At 42.2% G+C, this 21,855-nt stretch overlaps 1 protein-coding gene across 3 annotated transcripts in view; it reads right to left on the bottom strand.

The window, feature by feature from the left end:
• The window catches only part of Rftn1 (raftlin, lipid raft linker 1), a 196,612-nt gene that overhangs the window by 91,386 nt on the left and 83,371 nt on the right, over positions 1-21,855 (bottom strand). For all 3 annotated transcript variants that reach the window (XM_020157538.2, XM_020157539.2, XM_020157535.2), the window contains exon 3: positions 17,199-17,385. In XM_020157538.2, coding sequence (XP_020013127.1) covers positions 17,199-17,385 — 187 coding nt within the window. The remainder of the gene's footprint in view (positions 1-17,198; positions 17,386-21,855) is intronic.

Here is a 21,855-nt window from a genome sequence, read left to right as displayed (position 1 = left end):
GCAGGATTAACTCCCAGCAAAGGCGTCCCCTACCTTGTCTGGAAATGAACACCCAATGTTCTGCCATTATCAAAGGCCTTCTGGGAACAGCATGGCTAGTGGGAAGTACACTTCAGCGTCACCTGCCATCCCCAACACCACACATTGTGCTGGATGTATGAGTTAGAGACCCCGAGCGAAATACGAGACCCTCTCTGAAAAATAACTAAAGCAAAAAAGGGCTGGGGGGTGTGGCTCGAGTGGTAGAGTGTCTGTCCAGCAACCGTGAGTTCAAAACCCAGTCCCGTCAAAGAAAAAATAAAAAATAAGGTATGTATCACATAACATTTACCGTTTTAAGCATGTAATTCCAGAGTCACTAAGTGTGTGTACAATGCTGTGCAACCATCACCACTATCTATTTTCTTTTTTTTTTGGCAGTTCTGGGGTTTGAACTCAGGGCCTCATGCTTGCCAGGCAGACACTCTACCACTTGAGCCATTCCACCAGCCCACCACTCTCTATTTTCACTTTTTGGTCATCCCAAACACCTCTCATTTCTTGGGCATCTTACAAATAGGAAAGTAGGACCTCTACCCAAGTTGAATGTCAACAAGTGAAAAATAAACATGAAATAAATGCCTGTAACACAAACACACAGAAGTACACAAGCCTTTCCTAACTGCAAGGTAGGAGAGACATAAGTCCTTATGCCACGTGTTGAAGGGCCTCAATGTCTACACCACAGAAGTCAGAACACAATAAAAGGCCACGTCTCCTGGGTCATGCTGACCTGGTTACTCCTGTGCAAACATCAACTGAAATAAAAACGCACACACTCAGAGATGAACCTGGAGGTCCTCACTGTCACAGCTGTCAAGTCTGCCAGGCATTGTGTGGTTAGTCCCCAGGCAGCCAGCAGGTCAGAACAAGGGCTGCAGATGCAAGGCCCATGGTCAATGAGTGACAGATGACAGATCGGTATTTAAACAAAATGCATGATCTAGACACTTTGCACTCACAAAAGCATAGGACTGTCACCAAGAAGAATGTTTTCTCCTACTTTTCTTCAGAATCCTATCAGACATTCTTTTCCATTCCCCTGAGAACAATGTGGTTCCAAGACAAGAGCCACGGTGCAAGACTGGTGCCCCACGGCTAACACTGTGGTGTTGGGGAGTGCTATGGTGAGGATATGGTGTAAGTGTGTTCCCCAAGGGCTTATGTGGTGGATGCTTGATCCCCAGCTCAGTGATGTGGGAGGTGACAGAGTCTTTGGGAGACAAAGCCTAGTGGAAGGTGATTTGGGGTTGCTGCCCCCAGAAGGAAATAATGTAGTTCTACCTAACCCTGGTTAGTTCTCACAAGGTTGTTACAGAACAGCAAACCTGGTCACTCCCCTACTCTCTTGCTTCTTGTCTCACCACAGGATCCCTCTCTCAAACGCAACCCTCTGTGATGACATCTGCCATGATGTGATGTGGCCAGGGGCCCCCCTCACCAGAGATGGTGCCATGTGTTTTTCAAAACCATGACCCAAGTACACATTTTTTCTTTATAAAGTACCCAGCCTCAAGTGTTTCATTAGAGCAATGGAAAACAGACTAATGCAGGACACAATGGGATAAGGAGAAACTCTGGTAAACTAAGTGGTTTATACCCTAGCCTCACCATATCTTGTGATATTTTTTTTAAAGAAGCCATTAAACCGTGGTATTATGTAGGCTGTGACAGTCAAATTTTGGCTGCAAACAATGTTTTTTTAATGTTATGTAGGTCAGCAATCTTTAGGATTGAATTTGACCTTTTACCACCAGTCTGTGGCCTTTGGGTTATGAACACAAAGCTCCAGTGAGTCAAAGAAGGATGGATGCCAAGGCACAGATAAGAGCAAACAGATTATCTAATCATATTGTAATCAAAATAACTAACCCATAAAATTGACTCACATATCCTCTGAGGAAAAGACATAACCACTGATACACATTTGCATAGCCTCTGATAATACATTTCTAACCCGTTAAAAATGGTGACGTAAATACAGTTAACACTTATGTTGCATTAAATACTTGAAATTATTGCAAGCAAAAGGATTAAGCCTGTGGTAGTACATGCCTGTAATCCTGGCTACTCAGGAGATGGGAACAGGAGAGAATCAAGAGTTTAAGACTGTCCTAGGCAAAGTTAGTGAGACTCTATCTCAAACTAAAAGGAAAAGGGCTGGGGGTATGGCTCAAGTGGTAAAGTGCCTGCCTAGCAAGTGTTTGAGGCCCTGGGTTCAAACCCCAGTATCACCAAAAAGAAAAAGAAAAAAGGGCTAAGCCTTAAATTCTTCTGACAAAGTACAACTAGTATATTGAATACTTATTTTACTTTGGAGGCACTGGGGTTTGAACTCAGGGCCTCATGCTTGCTAGGCAGGCACTCTTCCTACTTGAGCCACTCTACCAGCCCCTGAATACTCATTTTAGTGTCATAGGAAGAGCTAATCTGAAGCTGCTGAAAACCAAATGCCTTAAGACAAAGATTATAAACTGTTCTTTTAAATAATAAGCAAATGACTAAAAATGATCATACACATTACTTTTGAATAATAAACATGGAACGGATATCACTTCAACACTTAAATCTCTTACATTACTTCAAAGACCATGAGTTTAAACAACTCTTCTTTTTCCAGGACATGCAGCAACTTTAAACTTTAGTTATAAAAGGAACGAAGAGAGAATGTGGAGTTCACCAGCAGAGTTAGTTTTGCTTCATTGAGAAACAACCCTAAGAAATGGTGACAAGCACACATTTAGATTACAAGGCACTTCTCCAACCAGAAAAAAAAATTACTAAATGTCAGTTGACAGGAACAAATTCTTTCTCTCTGGGAAACAGGAAGAAATTTTGAGACGTTCTTTTCCCCTTTCGAAGCAACACCAGGTTCAAGTAGACCAGAATGGCTTTGTGTGTGTGTGTAAAGGAATAGGAGGGGGACAAATGAGCTGCAGATTTGAAATTGACTTGTTGATGAAAGAAAACTATATATACTTGCATTAACTTACGAATAACTAGTGGCAATAAAAGATCTATCTGTTCATCTACCCATCATCTTCTTGCCTGCCAACCACATGCCAGAGATGGAAGGCATGGAGTCAGATCCTGTTCTCCAGGAACATACACTAGGAGGGAAGACAGACCGAGGATGAGCAGAAGAACCAGGAGAGCTCAGTTATTTCCAGCCAGGGATCTGAAACACATGCAAGAACACATGAGCTGCGTCTTCGAGGCTGTGTAGGAGATAAGTCATAGGACAATGGTGAAAGGTCACTGAGGGCACTCAGAACAGGAATTAGTAAAGATCTAGAAGGAAAACAAGCATGAGTTAAATGAAACAAATAATGAACAGGTCAGTTTGGTAAAGGGTGCATGAAGGTGGGCGCTGCTTGTTACTCACATGGACCAGGAACTGTGAGCTCACTGATGGGTGCGTTAATTCACTGTTAGATTGGAGGTGTGGTGGAGGGCTCTCTGGAGGCTGGAGCAGAGGGGTGGGAAACAGGTTGCAAAGAAAGGATGGGCCATAATGGTGAGTTACAGGTGATGTTAAAAGATGCTATGATAGCGATGCTAAGGAGATTAAGCACAGAGTGCTGTGTATGACATAGGAAGAATGGAAGAGTATCTTAGGGGAGAAGGAGTGAGGACTAAGCTAAGATTTTCATAGAGGGAGAGATTTTAGGTATTTCTTGTCCCTAAACTTGGTGGTGATTGTGAGGAGGGAAATAAGCTGCTGATTCCCAAGATGTTTACCAAACAATAGGAAAAAGATCCCATAATTTCATTTTTGTGAACAAAAAAAAACAAAAATGAGGTTATTGGAGCTAAGTTCCCCTAACAGTGAAGCTTAAGAAATACTTGAGCTGGGTATGGCCATGCACGCCTATAATCCCAGCTCTTGGGAGGCTGAGGCAGGAGGATCATGAGTTTAAGGGCCCTGTCTCCAAAAACAAACAAAAAACTGAGAAAAGGAGTCAAGCAGAGAAATCCCAGTATATCTTTAAATAAAGCACCTGACTGAAGAGTCCATTAGAGAGCTCTGGGGAAAAGAATTAACCCATCTTTGGGTCAACACTCTGTCTTCTGATTTTCCCTTCCTCTTTCACACAGACATTTACCATTTCTATTAAGAGTCTGGTATTTACAGGAACGTTCTGGAAATGATGGGGGCGTGGGGAGGGACGTACAAACGACGCTGTCACCACACACTTTCGGGGAATTGTGCATTGCCACGTGGGCACTTGTCTCCATGGGCATCTAACACCCAATAGTGCACCAGCTTTCTAGAGACATCTTGCCACATCCTGTCTCGGTGCTTATGGTTAGTGCCGGATCCCTGGTAGATAAGCGACACAACTGTGCACTATGAGGAGTTCACCATTGACCTTAAAAGGTCAAGAGGATCACGCTTGATCTCAGGCTCCCTGTGTAACACAGCTGTGAAAGAATTTCAACCCCTGGCACACTGGGCTATAGAAAAGCAGACAGAGCAGCCACAGGGCATGGGACTAGAGAGAGTCCTGCTCTCTCTGAAATCCCACCGGCTCCTCCTTTCTATGAAAGACGTAGAAAGAACTCGTATGAGCCACAGTACGTAGCTAATAGTGTTTTATCACAAAGAGAACTCTGGACAGGTAATTTTATTTTTTGGTGAGACTGGAGTTTGAACTTGGGGCTTTGTGCCTGCAAAGCAGGCACTTGAGCCATGCCTCCAGTCCACAAAGAGAACACTGAATAAAAGCAGGCCTTCTTGACCTTACTGGTTCAGAAAAAAAAAAAAAAAATCATGTATCTGCAAACAAAAATTATAGTAATAATTATCCATGAATGGTCATCAAAAGTTTCTCAGGGGCCACAAGCATATGAGTGACAGGAGGGCTCTTCTGTGGCTGCATTAGTATACAGGCCCCAAGTGAAAGCTTGTATGCTGCTGCTTCTTTTCCAACTCTGTCTACCACCCTGTAGGTGCAGGGAACCGTGATGGGGAGGTCCTCTCTTCACTGGCTCAGCAAGTAGTCCTTACTGAAATACGCCTCGTGGGGCAGAGGAACAGAAGTTCTGGAGGTTTTTCTGGCGGCCCTAGAGTTTGAATTCAGGGCCTCACACTTGCTAGGCAGGTGCTCTTACTGCTTGAGTCACTCCACCAGCTCCTTTTTGTGATTTTTGCATGTGTGTGTGATTGTCTCGCAAACTATTATTTGGACTGGCAAACTATTATCCTTCTGGTCTCTACTTCGGAGTAGCAAGGATTACAGTATAGGTGTGAGCCTCCAGAACCCAGCTGAGTTTTTAAATTTTGTTTAAGTTTAATTAATTTCAATTTCATTGGTGACTCCTGGCCTGTTGCACAGCTTAACTCCCAGGACCAGGACCATCCAGAATCTTGTTGCCAATCTTGGTGAGAATCTTGGTGACAATCTTGCTGAGATGCAGATTCTGAATCAGCAGGTCTGTGTGGGGCCTGGGAGCCCGCATTTCTAAGGAGCTCCTGGTGACACTGCTGGTCCATGGGCCACACATTGAGTAGCAAGAGTCTAGCTGCTTTAGGAGCTACCAGTGTGACCCAGAAGCTGTGTGGATGAATTGTTTCCAAGTGTTTTTGACCACACACTCCATCAGAAAAACTGAGTATGCTACACTAATACCTTACACATTATAAAGAATAACACAAAACACAGGTAATTAAATAAATACAAAAGATTAAATGAGTGACATCTTTAAATGATCACAATAAATTCATATTATTAGTAGCTAATATCCCAAGACAAAATATATACTTGAAGTGAGATTCATTGTTAATGATAATAGAAGGATATTCACATTCCAAAAAGGCTTTTTGATAATTAAAATTTCTTCAAATCCGATTTGAATAGGGAATCATGGATGTTTTAATCTCACACTGTGCCTGATAAGGCTCTAAACAGAGAGAGAGAGAGAGAGTGAGAGTGTCAGAAGAGTCAGGGTAGCTATCTCTTGCTCCTTCTCTTGCTCTTTCTCCCTCCCCCACCTGCCCACCTGTGTGTGTGTGTGTGCGTGCGTGTGCGTGCACGTGTGTGTGCGCGTGTGTGCGTGCGTGCGTGTGTGTGTGTGTGCGTGTGTGTGTCTCACATGTACAAAGATTGATTTTACATTACTGGTATTCTCTTCAGTCTGCAATCAACTTACAGAATTTTTGAAGCCGTGTGTGTATTTCAAGAGGGTTAATTTAGCTAAAACTAAAAAAGTGTATAAATCCACTTTGCTGAGGTCCCAGCTGACAGTGTCCCTGTGAAGCTACACTGCTCCCAGAACCCTTCCTACTTCACATAAAGATATAAAGGCGACCTCTGACAGTCACACCAAGACAGGACACCACCCTCAACCTGAATGTTAAGTACTAGCAATGTTTCATCTCTTTCCTCATTTTTCAATGAAAATAGAGAGGAACTTCAGTTGTCCTTTGACACTGGGTGTACCTACCCCACTGGCCTAAATAGTACACAAGAGCTTTCAGAATTATTATGAAGCTCTAAAATAAAATTTACTTCCAACAATAATATTGAATTTTATGTTCTTGAAAATCCAAGGTGAAAAATTATTCTCAAATTAGTATGATAATGTAATTATGGCTTCAACAGGTTTTACTAGAAACTGCAAAAAGCTACTTCAGGTTTTATATGGAAAAATCAATGCATGAACATTGCCGAGATCCTGAAGAACAGTTCTCTCACATTACTAGATACACTGCAAATTCATTACAATCAAAAGCGTGTGGCCTAGGGGCATGGCTCAGTGGTAGAGCAGATGCTGGAAGAATGAGGTCCTGGGATTGAGCCCTAGCATAAAAAATATAGGGTGGTAATAGGGCAAAAATATCAATAAATAGATCAAGGGAACAATAAAGAATCAGGAATATATTGGGACGTATGTGAAAATTCTAACTATAGTAAAGGTGGAATTTCCTTCGGTGGGAGAGTGAGGTCACTGCACTAAACTGTGTTGGCAAAGGTGGCTGCCTAGAAGAGAATAAAGTTAGACCCCCTACCTCGTACCCTAACTTTAACCTAGAGGTCTCATCAACGGGTAGTTTTATCCATCAGCAGCCATATGGCAATGTCTAGAGACATTTTTGATTGTCACAACTGTGGGAATGGGGGCACTTACTACTAGTTACTAATGAGTAAATGCCAGAAATGCTGCTAAATACCCTACAGTGTACTCGATAGCTCCCCAACCTCCCCTCCCTCCACAATTATCTGGCCCAAAATGTCAGTGAACAATTCTATCCTAACCCTTAACCTAATCCTCCCACCAATGCTAATAGTTAAAAAAACTAAAAATGAATAGTGTTCACAGTAAATAGATTCCTGTGACAATGCTAGCTCCTACACTCGTGACATGTGTGGACTCTGACTTGGACAAGCTGCCACTTGGCGTCTTGGTTTCAGGAGTAAAGATGATATTTATCATGAAGTAATGAGAAAGAATTCTGACCAGCTTCAGCAATAATGAATGGCAGTTATTGTAGTTACTACAAAAATGACAAATCATACAAAGAAGTTCCAGCAAACTCACGAATGTTCTTCACAAGGCAAGCAGGGTTTTTGTTCTTAGGAAGACCAAGGTTGCTGGATAGAGCAATTTTGGGTACTTAAGGTATACAAGTTTAAGAACGTTGGGTATTTATAACTCCCCAGTTCATCTCATTCTCTCCAACACAGGCTAGTCCCTTACAGGACACACACCAGACCTCTCACAAACACATTTCCATTACGAGGAAGTAAAGAGAAAATAATGCACCATCACTGGCAGAAACGGACAAGAACCAGCCAGACTGTCAAACGGAGACATCCTGAGAGCTCCAAGGGGTTTGCAGAGGCAGCCCTAGGCCCAAGCCAGTCTGGGAATTAGCTGGACCCTGGTTCTATGGCCTAGCGATGGGAACTGAGGGTGCTGCAAAACCCAGAGGATTCTTGGAATTCTCCAAAGATGCTTCTATCTGCTCTTATGAGCAGAAAGATGGTGTATTTCCACGTCAAGAGCCTCAAGATGGAACTCAGGCTCTATACTCAACATACACTCCCTCCATCCACCCCACACTTCAGCAGTGAGAAGGCATTAATAACTTCTTCAGATGAATTTTCCTAAGACATAAAGTGGGAAGTGGAGAATAAGGAAAGATAATGGTCTTTTTCAGCTACAGAAGAGAGTGAGTATAAAACCCCTGCTGAACGCATAATCATGTTTGCAACAAATATTAACAACAAAAACAACCATTGTAAGGACACGGTGAAAATTAATTCTAATATTTCACACACACAGGAACGAAGCAAAGTGCTCTCAGACCCTCGGGAACAGGTGTTGTCTGAATACAAGTTACTAATTTGCTTTTGAAAGTCTTGGTAGCCATTTTAAGTTTTGACTTGTGGTTGATGAATAGGACGCAAACGGAACGATGTACTTCACTAAATCATATTTACAGCACTTGCCTCTTTGCAGAATGGTTCCATCTTCCAACTATTTAAAATATTACAAAAAACAGTTGGGTAGATTAGAGAGATAATCATTATACAAAGTCAAAAGAACATTTAAGTCACTAATAATATCTCTACATATCTGGAAGTTATTTCTCACCTGCTTCTGCATTCCTATCTAGAAATGTAAAATTTAATTAGTCCTAGTCATTTCCAGAGCCCATCACTGGAAACGTCCATTATATCTCTTGCAGGTTGAAAAGCACAAGCTAAGTTAGCTGTGTTTGACAAAGAGGAGAAAAGATTTAAGAAGACTTTGCCAGAAAATTTACAAATTCCTAAATTTAATATGGAGTAGACATTTAAATAAAAAAAAATCTTACACTTGAATAAAATCCTGTGCAACTAAACTTCCTATACTGTGTGCAAATGGGCCTCAAAATCATATGTAAGTGTCCCTATTGTCCCCCTGCACTGGCCACGTAGTAAGTCTTTCTAGAGAGTCCATTTTAATTTAAAGGTTATATGCCTATATGGGGGGACTTTTATTTATTTTATTTAAAATCAAATACAGGCATTTCAGGGTATTGTGGTAGTCTTGCAAGTGTTAGGAGCAATAAGAAATTTAGCGCTTGTGTTTCTGTGTTGAGGTAACCTGCTCTTTGTTCTGTGGCATCCCAAAATACTTCTGGGGAAAGACTGGACTCCTCTGAGACTCCTCTCACAGAGGAGACAAAAGGTAAAAATAAAATGTCGGGAAACACAGGCAATGGAGGCCAGATGGCAGACTGGGGAAAGAGCTCTCACAGCATGAAGCCCGCCCCTCTGCTCTCCCCCCGGGGATGAAGGACTGGAGAGACTATCCCAGGACAATGTGGCTTTCCACTGGCCTATCAGATCAGGAAGTGCAAACTCAATAATTAACAGGGAATCCCGCCACCTCAGCACCAGGAAAGGGTGTCACTCCAGGGTGAGCCAGAAGGACAGGAGGAATAATTAAAGTAGTCTAGGTGAAGCTGGACAGCTCCTCAGGGGGCAAGGTGGCAGCCTGAGAACTAATCTGGCTCTCCACACACCTCAGGAAACTGGAGAAAGTGAAGGATGACACTACGCAGATATAGGGGTGGCTCAAGCAAAAAGGGGCTCCCTTCTTATTTCTGAATGCAAAAGAACAACCTCCACCCAAAATAAACACCTGCCTATATTCCCTGCTCTGATTTAGGAACCGAGGCTCAGCAGCTACCTTCCTGGATTCCTGCTCTCTGGGAATCTGGCTGCCACAGGTCCTCTCTCACAGTAACACGTGTCAATCACTGCTAAGCCCAGCGTGTCTTTCCTTCCCCGTGTGTGATTCCCACAGTCAGCACGCCCCAGGCTGGTCCCCCACCTCGCATGTGAGCTTTTCTAGGGCACATCCTCGTAGGCACTGCCAGCCCCTGTGTATTTCCTTTAATTATGAAGCCTTTCTAGAAGCCCTGTAATTCTCCCAAGGGTTAAAGTAGTTGGTAAAAATTAGACATAAAGAGACACAAGTCCACTTACAGAGGATGTTCTCTACTGTAATTTTTTAAAGAATTTTCTTTTTAGTTCCAATATAATTTTGCACTTTCCCAATTTTGCCCTTTTCAAATGCCAAAGAAAATGTCCATGTGATCTGCTGGCTATAAAAAAATGCAATATAATGCATTTATACCTCACTTAAGGTCCACAAAGATTTTCTTTCTTTTGAAGGCCATCTTGGGATGTTTCTTAAAACGAAAAAGAGGAGTGAAAAATAAAATACATATACTCTTGTGGCAAATCACTGTTATTCTGGCTATGAAAGGATTTTGTGTGGGCTTGTATGTGTGTGTGTTCCATTACTTGGGGTCCATGCTGTGTGGCTGAATGGTATGGGTAAATAAGAAAACCAAAGATGGATTCATCTTATAATGAACTGATGATTCTTTAGTGAACCATTATAGCAAAATTCCGGAGCATGGTTTTATTTGACTCCATTCAGGAAAACTGTATTGAGCAATGTCTACAAGCACTCAAAGTAAGTAATGTGAAGAATATGGAAGAAGAATTATCAAGGAGGAAAGGAGGTGGGCTGAAATGTAGAACACAGTCACAGGACAATACAATGGTTACTAGACGTGGAAGAGAGAGCAGGCTGCTTGGAAGGTACCAAAATGGGCTCATAGAAATCTTAGCAATTCCAAGATAGTAGCCAGTGGAGTGGGTTACGGGTATACTATGCTATTTTGAAAAAGTAAGACATTTAAAAAGAGAGAGAGAGAGAAAGTTTTCATATACAAATCCAGATTTCGGGCTTTTCTGGAAAAAGTACAAGATCTGGCAACAATAGGGCAGAATGAAGGCCCTGGGTCGCCAATTCCCATGAGTCCTCAGCTGATGACATTACCTCCACAGGTATCTGAGTTTATAAGCCCTGTCTTAGATCGAAGGCTGGGTCTTTAGAATTTTGGACTCTTTGCTTCAATAGGGAAAAGAAGAGGTAATGGCAGGGCGCAAAACTTTGCCTTCCTGGAAATAAAACAGCAAAAAGTCAAAAGAATTGTCTTGGTCTGCCTCACTTGACCCTGGGTGGCCAGACCTGACTCATTCAGCAATCTGTGATGCTCGTAAGTGCTTAGAAGGACAGCTTGCTGATGGGGTCTAAGAGGAAAAATTTCTCAGACTCCAGGCATATGGCTGATTTGGAACAAAGTGGCTCACTATAGCTCTCAGCAACCCACTGTGCCTTTTCGAAGAATTGCTGCAGGAACCTGGTATAAAACAAAGACCCAGCACCGTTGGCTTTATCAGCAGATAGAGCAGTGGGCCTAGCCCTCATGGGCTCACCATGGCTTCCCATCAGCCTCTCTCAGCCTCACATCTCTTCCCCTATACATGGTGCCCCAGTCACCGCATGGTCCATGTTCTGCTTTTCCAGGCTGTCCTGGGCCAGGCTCACTGTCTGAGAGGCCCTTTCCACTGCATCTCTCCCTGTGCAAATCAAACCATCCTTCCAGATCCAGAGTGAGTGACAGTCACAGGGCCTCCTTTTCTGAAGCTTCCCCATTACAAATTCCTATTAAAGATGCAAGACCTTTGGACTAGCTGGGTGTTGGCAAAATTCGTATCTACAGTTTACTGCCAGCCCCCTGCTAGATAAGGTTTTGAGATCTAGGACGCCCTAGAGTCATCTTTGCATGGTGAGATCAAATAACATATGTTTATCTCAGAAAACCCCAACTCACACAGTGCCAGTTGTTCTACTCAACAGGCAAACAGGCCTCAGAATGGCCTTGACAAGAGAGAGTAGAGTTCCTGATCTTGGTCTCAGTTTCCACAGGTGGCTCCCTAGGGGCAAGCATCTCACCATCCTATGTGGGATTCCAATAAACACTTGATGCCAACCCCATCCAGCCTAGTTCCCTAGGGGGTTCATCATTGGCAATGGCCATTTCATCTAGTCTGAAGGAAAATATGCCTTGGCCAGGTAGAAAGGTACTCTGATATTCCATTTCATGGATACTTAAAAGGATTTCCAAGGGTAATTGTGATTGCATCCATTTTCTGCTCCCTGCATTAGTTGTAGCTCCTATGTGTACCCCCAAGACTAAAAGACAACCTGATAAACATCTGCAGCATTGTCAAGTATCCTGGTCCCTTGTACCATGCCAGGAAACCTGGACTTAAGTGGCTTCAACCCATTAATACTGAGAATTAGTGCTGAAAAGCATAGTAGTAAAACTGAACTAGCTCTCCACTAGCTCTATGGGAACAAGAATTCAAAGGCTGAGAACCAGAGCATCACAACACGTGCTGTGTTTCCATCTGCAACCATAAAACCACCTGGAATTAAATCCACACTCATAAAACATCAGAAATGACACTTTAATAACTGAATTTTCTTAGCCATCAAGTTTTGAGATTTTTGGCGATTCATTTTGAGAAAACCTGCCCAGAAAAAAAAAAAATGAAGTCTAACTTAACTACACTTAGAATTCAGAGGGAATGCAGCTATATTGTCTGTTAAAAACCACTAAGTGATCTGAAGAAAGAGTTGAGGAAAGGAAGCACTTCTAGAAGCTTTTCTTTACAAGTATTTCAAATTCAGATTTTTATTCTTGAGTCAGTTTTCAAAGTAACTGACTTGACTAAATCCAATCAGCTTAAATCCAGAACAATTTATAGTTGGACGTGTAGTTTGGCCTGCCATCTTAAAATGGAATGGCTGTTAACAGAATTTTCAAAAGAAAAGATCTGATCATTTTTCGTGGATTTATGTGAAATTTGTCAAAATGGAATAGAGTTCAGAGATATGTCACCACAATGAGAACTGCCTTTGGGATGCTGACAGTCAGCAATGCTCTCAAATTGTCGAGTGCCACTAGGAAACATTTCCCTGTAAGACTTAAACTCTCCCTACCTCTTCCTCATTGCTGTGAAATGAGGCCCAGGTCAAAAGCTTCTTCCTCCTCGAACACTTCTTTAGCTTCTTTTCCAGAGGGACACCTCCTTTCTTCCAAACACTCATGGCAGGACCCTCAGGAGACCCACACCCTGGGAGTTTTCCCAAGAAGACTGTAGGTCTCTGGAAGAAAGGCACCATGTCCAATTGAGCCCAAGAAGAGCTCTTAGCATACCACCTTAAAACGAGCCCGGAAATAACTTGTTTTCTTGTGCTTCACAGATAATGTGCTTTTCACAAATTGCTGGTTTGTGGGAGCTCTATGTTGAGCACATTTCCTGCACCATTTTCCCAACAGCTCAGGTAATCATTGGCTCCTTTCCCCCCATTTCTGGGGATTGAACCCAGGCCCTTGCACATGCCAGGTAAGCACTCTAGCCCTGAGCTACACCTACAGCCTGTTAGCATCGTTTATCAATAAAGTATTTTTCAATTAGGGTATGTGCATTTAAAAAAAATATATAACCCCACTGCATACTTAATAGACTACAATATAGTATAAGCATAACTTCTGAATACACTGGGAAACCGAAAGAAAATGTGACTTGTTTTACTGAATATTTGCTACACTGTGGAGGTTTGCAACCAGACCTGAAATATCTCTGAGGTGTGACTGTACAAGTTCAACAGGGGTCTGCAAATGAAAGAATAGATGAATGAATGAAGAGTAAATAAAAGTGTGAATAGTTATCCTTTTTCCTGGCGTTGCTACATACCTCAAAGTCCAGTTATTTACTAAAATTTTTTTTAAAACTTTGTGCTCACTTTTAAATTTTTGTTTATTTATTTAATTTATTTTTGTGATACTGGAAATTGAACTCAGGACCTCGTGCTTGCCAGGGAAGTGCTCTACCACGTGAGCCATACCCCCAGTCCTTTTATGCCTTTTAGTTTGTTTTTCAGACAGTATCTCACACTAATTGCTTGAGCTGGCCTTGACTAACTATGATTCTCCTATCTTGACCTCTAGAATAGCTGGAATTCCAGGCATGCACCACCATGCCCAGCCTGCAGTAAAACACTTCAGGTTGATTCCCAAGTTTGAGTTTTCAGTGCATGGTGATTCTTGCTAATGAACTTCAGTTGGACAGGGAGTCATGTAGAAAGTTTACATCTCTTTCAATGTGCTCTACTTGGAAAATATTAACCAGGCACTTACTCTCTTTTTGAGAGCTAAATAATTTCACTTAAAGCATCTATAGCTCTCAGAACACTGGCAGTCTTTGTGAGAAATATCACTTGAACTGTCTGTATTAAAAATTAATCATCTAAGGTTTCCTTGTTTGTTTTTTGCTACTTAAACTCCCTACTGATACTGAAAAAGTTCAGTGGGGCTTTTGTTTGTTTACTTTTAGTAGTGAGGGGGGTCTTTTCCTCATGATTAAACATGGTTTAGTCACTGGTGAGGAGAGGAAATACATAAACTTTTAAAAGTGTGTTTCATCATGCCCCTGCTTCTAACCACCAGCACTTCTCTCACCCAAAAATACTGGGGAGGGGAGTAGGGGAATATCCTTTGGCCACTTTTGCTTTGTTTTGCATGGTAAATTATCAAGCTTTTTCAGCTTTCTAGGAAGAAATGAAGAAAGGGAAGAAAGGAGGGAGGGTGGAGGGAGGAAGGAAGGGAGACAGAGAGAAAGTAGGCAGTTCCACAGACTCAACACAAAGTTAACAAAGCAATTTCTTTCTCTGCTCATCAAGGAACTGGAATGTTTATTAAAAGGAACTAAAGTAGGTAGCTCAGGCATTCAGGACAAGAGTGAATGATCTCGAAACCAAGGAGACCGCCATCTTCTCCTCTCAAACCCTCCTACGTACCAGGTCTTAAAGAGCTTTAGCCATCTTTCTCCTCTGAAAAGTTAGTTCATTTGCTCATGCCTTGTCCTCAGTAGAAGTAAAGAACATCTCTTTAAGCCCCCCAGCTTCACTGTTGGCTTATGATGGATTATTCCCTCAAGTGGGGCTTCTGATTCCTGGAGAGGTTCTTCCTCCCCTATCTCAGTCCATCAGACAACTTATTGCCTTGCAAATCACGTGGTACTAACCTCTGATTGTAACAACCAGAAAATGTAAGGCCCAGAAAAATCTACTGATGTTCCCCTAAACACACACACACACACACACACACACATACACCACACCACACTCCACTCCACCATACTACACTACTTACGAGGAGCCATGTGCAGGTCCTCCAACTGGGAGCCCCAAGTCCTTTCTCATCTTTCCCAGCACTTAAAGCTCTCCCTGGAAGCAGAGTGGCAATCTCCAATATTGTGGTGCCCAGGCAAGAATCAATCAGGTTCTCTCTACCCTTTCTACTCCAAGTGCGGTCCATGGACCAGCAGCATCAGTATCCCTAGGAAAGTACTAGGGATGCAGCTTCCCAGGTTTACTCCAGACTTGCTGAATCAGACTGCTCTTTAACAACATCCCCAGGATCTTCACAGTCCTGTTAGTTTAAGAAGTATTACTCCATAACAGGGGGAGAAAAACAAACAAACCCGGACACATCCTCACATTTTGTGCCAACATATTTATAATGTGCTGACTTTGTGCTAAGCCCCATGCTAACATCACCTTCTATAGCAGAAGTACACTGAAGGATATCCCTGCAATCTGACCCTTGTGGACTTGCATCCTCTAAATACTAAGGCCAACAGAACAGTCCATGAGACAGAATTCCTGGAGCCCAGGAAATGCCTGTGTAATCTCTACAACACACAGTAAGTCCGGTTTACTTTGCCTCCTTTCTGAAACTGTTTTATTTGAAAACTTCAGAGTGGTAAAGTGGCAGAAAATACCATCTCATCTAAGATCAAAGATACTTTTTCTCAGATAGGGGCTGTTCACAAGAATCATGGCAGGATCCACAGGAGCAGGAGCATCACAAGCCAGGGTTAAGTACAGGAAGTCTATACAAGAGTCAGACTTCCAAGGAGCAAGTCAAGAGCTCTGCTTTCTAAGGTCTGTGTGACCTTGACAAATAACACCTAAGCCTCAGTAGCCTCACCATTATGGTGGGAATACAAATTCCATTGTAAAGCCTATTTCATAGCCTGATGATAAAGGTGAAATGATATTTATAACAGCTGACACACGACTGCCCAACCAATGAGAACTGCAGTCATTTACATATGCTAATTGTCAGTGTAATGTAACACCGCTATGGCTCCCAGAATAATTTCCTCTTGTGATTGACCCAGACACTGATCCACAGCCAATGGATATGAAGAAGCCATCATGCATAGAAGGCAGGCACTAAGTTTCCTCTTACAAAAGCAATGATTGTGGACTACAGCAAAGACTTGAACCACACTTCCCTTCTAGTTCTAATGCATGGTGACATAAGCCAAATGCTCAAGCCTGATCATCCACAAAGAAATGAAAAAAGAGAAGTCCACTGTTGCCACAACCTCACGCTTGCAGCTGTCCCTTGAGAGAGTGCAGGACAAACACTTTGTCCACTGCAAAGTGACTTTTACAAAGATAGATAGTGGGTTATTGCCCTGTGCAACTGTACTCATGCCTTGCACAACAGTTGGTCAAAGGACAAGTCTGATTTCCTTTCCCAGCCCTCGTTTCAATTTTTATTTTTTAAAAAGCAGCGAAAACACATTGCGCTTTCCATTCCATCCTCACGATTTCAAAAACATTTAGAAGTAACATTGCTCCATTTGACAGACCAATCCCACCTCCTTTCCTAACTAGGCCCAATCAAAACATAAAAGTAACCATCCATCTGAACAGGCCAAAATGAAAAGCATGGTCAAGGCCTTGACAACCAAAATCAAGGCCCCACCCACACTAGCATTTGATTTGGATGGTGTTTTATTTCTCCCCCTTACAGGTGACTGACAGAGCTCACAGCTGTTTCAAAAATTTTAAATATTTCTAGACTTTGGAGGAAGACATCAAGTTTGCATATAAAATCGTGTTTTCCAGCCACGCTTTTCAGAGTCACAGTAGTATTATATTTTCACTGGCTGCGTGGTTCCAGAGTGCTCCTCTTCAGGGGACATTTTTCCAGCTGAGTTTAATCCAATAAATGCAAGGAGGGGATCTAAATAGAATGCTTGTGGTTGGGCCTGCATTTGTTATTCATCACAAGACACTATAAAACTCCTCTGGCTGTCCAGCTTTTTTGGCTTCCCCGTCAGAGGGCAGAGGGCAGAGGCCCTGGGAAGATCATGCAGATTCACCCGCATCCTCCAACCAACACACCTTGACCTCTGCAGGATGGGGACCATCCTTACCTGTCAGTTTTCTTGACCAGGATGGCTCTGAAGATGTGCTCAAGAGGCAGCGTCTCCTGCTTGTGAGTCGGCTGCACAAAGGGGTGCAGGGCGGCCAGCGAGAAGCCCTGCTGGTACAGATCCAGGAGCTGGGCGGGCAGGTCCCGCAGGGAAGTCAGCCTCACTGCCGAGGACCTCGGGAGCTCCTCTGGGAGTGGAGAGAGGAGAGAGGCCATCAGCAATCCACCAGATCATCCTCCCAACCCACCCAAACACCTCTCCCCTTGCCCTGGGGGAGGACCCTCTGGTCACCTCTTGCCAAATATGAGTCTATTCCTGTCTCTACTGCCTTCCAGGAGACCTTATAAACAGCTTGTCATTTTCTAATTCATCCAAATACATCGATAATTAGATGTCTTAAGTATAAAGGAAATGACCAATGACCACAATGAAAAGAATCATTTCTATCTCCAGGGACAGACAGAGAGAGGAAGGGAAGGAAAGGAAGAGGAAGAAGAAAAAAAAGAGTACATGCGAATATTTAAAAGAAAACATTTCTGTGACACAAGATGTGATTTCCTTAATTTACAAAGAAACTTCTGCCGCCCCCCCCCAAAAAATAAAAAATAGTTAAGGTACATGAATAGGCAATTGTATATAAAAATTGTAAAAGGCTAGCTAGTCTTCATTTGAAAAGACATTCAAATTTACCCAACATTAGAACTAAACATATCTAAACAGGTAATATTATTCACCTACTGAGCTATTTGAAAATTTGAATTTTAAATTTGCTTATTTGTGAGAAGAGCAGACAAGGTTCAAAAGTCAAATAGTAGAAATTTGCATACAGTGAAATGTCTACATTCTGGCCCTGTCCCTTGGCTCATGGTTTTCCCCTAGAGGCAATAGATATTAGCTATTTTTATACACACATTGACAATCGCTGAAGTCATACACAAATGGCAATATATACATAATACACCTGGCCTTTCATCAATTAGCAGTGTACTTTTCTTGTAGACCACATCACAGCAGCATAGAGCCCTTCCTCATTCAATTCCACCAGATCTATTGTGGGTTACATTGTAGATTATACAAACTTCTCCTTCTTATAAGGCTTTAATAAGAGTTATTTGCACATGATTTTGCATGTGCACACATGCAGCATATTTAAACAAATTTCTAAGGCCAGGGGAGGTAATGCATACCTGTAATTCCAGCACTCAGGAGGTTTAGGCAGGATGATCGTAAACTCAAAGCAGGGCTGGGTTACAGAGCTAGACCCTGTTGCAACATAAATTTCTAGATATGGAACTGCTGAGTTATAGACTGTAATTTGGGGAGGCGGCAGTACTGGCTGATTGAACTCAGAGCCTCACACTTGCTAGGCAGACACTCTACCACTTGAGCCATGCCCCCAGCCCTTTTTGCTCTGATTATTTTTGAGATAGGGTCTTTATGTCCAGGTCTGGACTACAATCCGCATATTTGTGCTACCCCATGTAACAGGGATGACAATGGGCTCCACCACCCAGCCACTGGTTGAAATGAAGTCTTGCAAACTCCTTCCCCATTCGCCCCCATGGGCTTTGAACCTGGATCTTCCCAATCTCCACGGCCCAAGTAGCTAGGACAGGCATGAGCCACTGTGTCCCAACCAAATCATAATTTTTTCAGGTATTCCCAGATTTCCTCCAAAAAGTAGTATGAATTTACCTGCCATCAGTAATATACAAAAATGTTTCTTTTCTCAAGTCCTGGATAGTGAGGTGGCAATTTATACTTCTCTCACCATGTATTATTTCTTATTAAATATTTTCTATTTAAATGCACTATATCCTTTTCTGTAAACAGTCTGTGGGTAATCTTTGCCTGGTTCTCTATTGATCTTTTTTTTTCTATTGACTTGTAGGACCTCTTTATATATTAAGGAACATAGTTCTTATTTGTGATACCAAATACAAATACCTTTTCCCAATTTGTTGCCCGCCTTTTGACTTCAAAAAAAAGGTGGGTTTTGCCACGAAGAATTTTATGAAGTTGAATTTATCAATCTTATCTTCGAAGGCTTCTGAGGTATATGTCATAGCAGAAACACAGGATTACAAAACAGAATCCTGTGAATTCTTATAATACATATTTCATTGTTTGCATATAAATCTTGGATCTATTTGGAATTTTTCTTGTTTAAAGCATGAACTATAAATTCAATCTTCCCCAAATTTATCCACGTTCCCTTATTAATTTGACATGAGGAATTTACATATTAATGAATGTATTTTGTTTATGGTTGTCATATGTTTGTGTACAACACTATTTTTAAAATGTTAGTTTCACATTATATTTTTGTGTCTGTTTAGGCTATTTCTTGAATTTTCCTATCTTCCTGTTTATTTTCTAAATCTTACCTGATTTGTTTTCCCAAATCATCCTTAATCAAATTCCCAAATACTTTTATTGGATCATGTTCAAATTATAGCATAACTGAGTGAGAACAGGTATTTTTCACCATGCTGGAAGTTCCTATCTGAGAACATGGCATAACTCTGATTTACTAAGCTCTCTTTTTTTTGGGTCCCTTGGGAGTATATTAAATTTTTCTTCACATGGATGTCACATATGTATCAAGCTTATTCCTAGTCATTTTACATTTTATTTCTATTGGAATAATGGATTATTTTTTACTTGTATAATACCCATGTTGGGGAAGCAGGCATGCTCACCACAGCTGGTTAGGAGCAAACCTCTAGAGGGCAGGCTGACTTCAAACCCCAAAACACACACACCCTCTGTCCAGCAACCCCACCACTCTCATGGCAAGACTCATAAATGTCGTTCAAGATACGTGAATAGAGCAGTGGTGTCACAGTCATGCACACTCTGAGCCCAGACAGTCACTAGCCACCAGGTTTCCAGCTGGCACAAGGCACTCTCCATGGAGAAAGGTTAGTCTCTCACTATAGAGGAACATGAAGGCAGGATGCCCAAGCAGGCACCGAGGTAACCAAGCTGTCCATGCACCTCCCCAGCCCAGCCTGAGCTAGGCCCCTCTTCTTGGCCTGCTCCCTCCCCTGCAAATGGTCTGAGGCACCTACAAACCTCGAGCCAAGGCAACTACAAGCTTTCTTGATACAGAGAGGGATCTCCTGTGGGCTATTTATGTTCACCCCAAATCTGTCACCACAGACCTGGACCTTGTGACTTTCCCACTCAGTGACTCCCAGTAGTGAGTGGCTTCACTTCCCACACAGTTACCTAACAAAACCCCTGCTTCTGATTGGAGCAAACAGTTCGGAAAATGGGAAGGCAGTTGGGGAGATGGAAATCCTGACTGGCTAATGAGGAAGTGTACCAGTATTTTAGGTGGGAGGATGGTACCATGGTCGCATATAAAAAAATCCCAACTTAGTAAGTGCACATGAAGACATGCACAAAGAGAGTGGGACCAGATGTCTTTGGACCAAGATATTCACTACAGCATTTGTTCTAACAGCAGAAACTTCAGAATCAAAGAGTTCTCCATGGAGGACCAGTGAACGTCCCAAAGATGAATCCTTGCACACTAAGAAGGCGAAGAAAATCTGTTACGTGCTGGTGTAGACATGTGTCAAGATCCAATTCTAACCTTAGGAAAAAATGGTGCTTAACTGTTAAAGGTATGGTTACTCTTGTAAACAATTAACTGTTAAATGTGTGGTCACTCTTGTAAAGAATTTTTTTTAAAAAAGCCATGAATAAAAAGAAGGTAGACATGGATAGATATAAATAAAAATTCCTCTGGAAGAAATTACAAAGATGTCAACACTGGAGAGAGGAACTAGAGTAGAGAGAAAAGGGTGGAAGTGTTCATTTTATTTTATTTTTTTCAAAACTTACCATCTGCAGGGTTATTTCAGTGGAGATTTTGTAAGGCATTTTTATTTTCTTCCTCATATTAAAAGCTTTAAATCTTTTTCTTTTAATGTGTTATTTTTAGACAAGAAGTTTGTTGTTTCGGTTTTGGTTTTGTGGTGTAAGAGATGAAACCCGGGACCTCTGGCATATTAGGCAAGCATTCTATGAGCTACCTCTCCAATCCTTTAATGTTTTATATTTACAAATAAGCTGAAAAAACCAAATCCAGGGTACTTAAGCACACCATGAAGTAGTAAATGCTGTAGCCCTCATTTCCATATGTCATGCAAGAAACTTAAAGGAAAAGGAATCCACGGCAGTAAGTCTAAAGCAAGTGTTTAAGATCCTAGGGACAAAGACAAGTACGGCTGGGCTGGCAGCAAAGTGTGCAGCTTCTTCTTTGAAGGGAAGGTTCTGGCGATGCTGCTAGGGAACAAAATCCAAAGGCAAGTCTGGTAAGGATGCAGGAGCTGGGGGTGTAGCTAAGTGCTACAGTGTTTGCCTATCATGTACAAAGCCCTAGGTTCAATCCCCAGCACCAAAACAAATACATAAATAAAAAGAAAGGATGCTGAACCCCACTGTATTTCCCAAGAAGCAAGCAGTTGATATGTTTAGAGGAAAGGATTATTCTCTCCCCCCACCCCACTCTACCCCCCCCCTTTTTTTTTGAGATGGGGTCTTGCTATGGTATCCAGGCTAGCCTTAGATCCTTAGTTTCAAGTAATCCTCCTGCCTCAGCTTCCTGAGTAGCTCCAGGTGGGTGCCACTGCACCTGGCTAGA

Source organism: Castor canadensis, chromosome 10 (assembly GCF_047511655.1).
Source record: "Castor canadensis chromosome 10, mCasCan1.hap1v2, whole genome shotgun sequence".
NCBI lineage: Eukaryota > Metazoa > Chordata > Mammalia > Rodentia > Castoridae > Castor > Castor canadensis.
The sequence above is the reverse complement of the archived record's forward strand: the minus strand, read 5'-3'. Positions and strand labels throughout refer to the sequence as shown.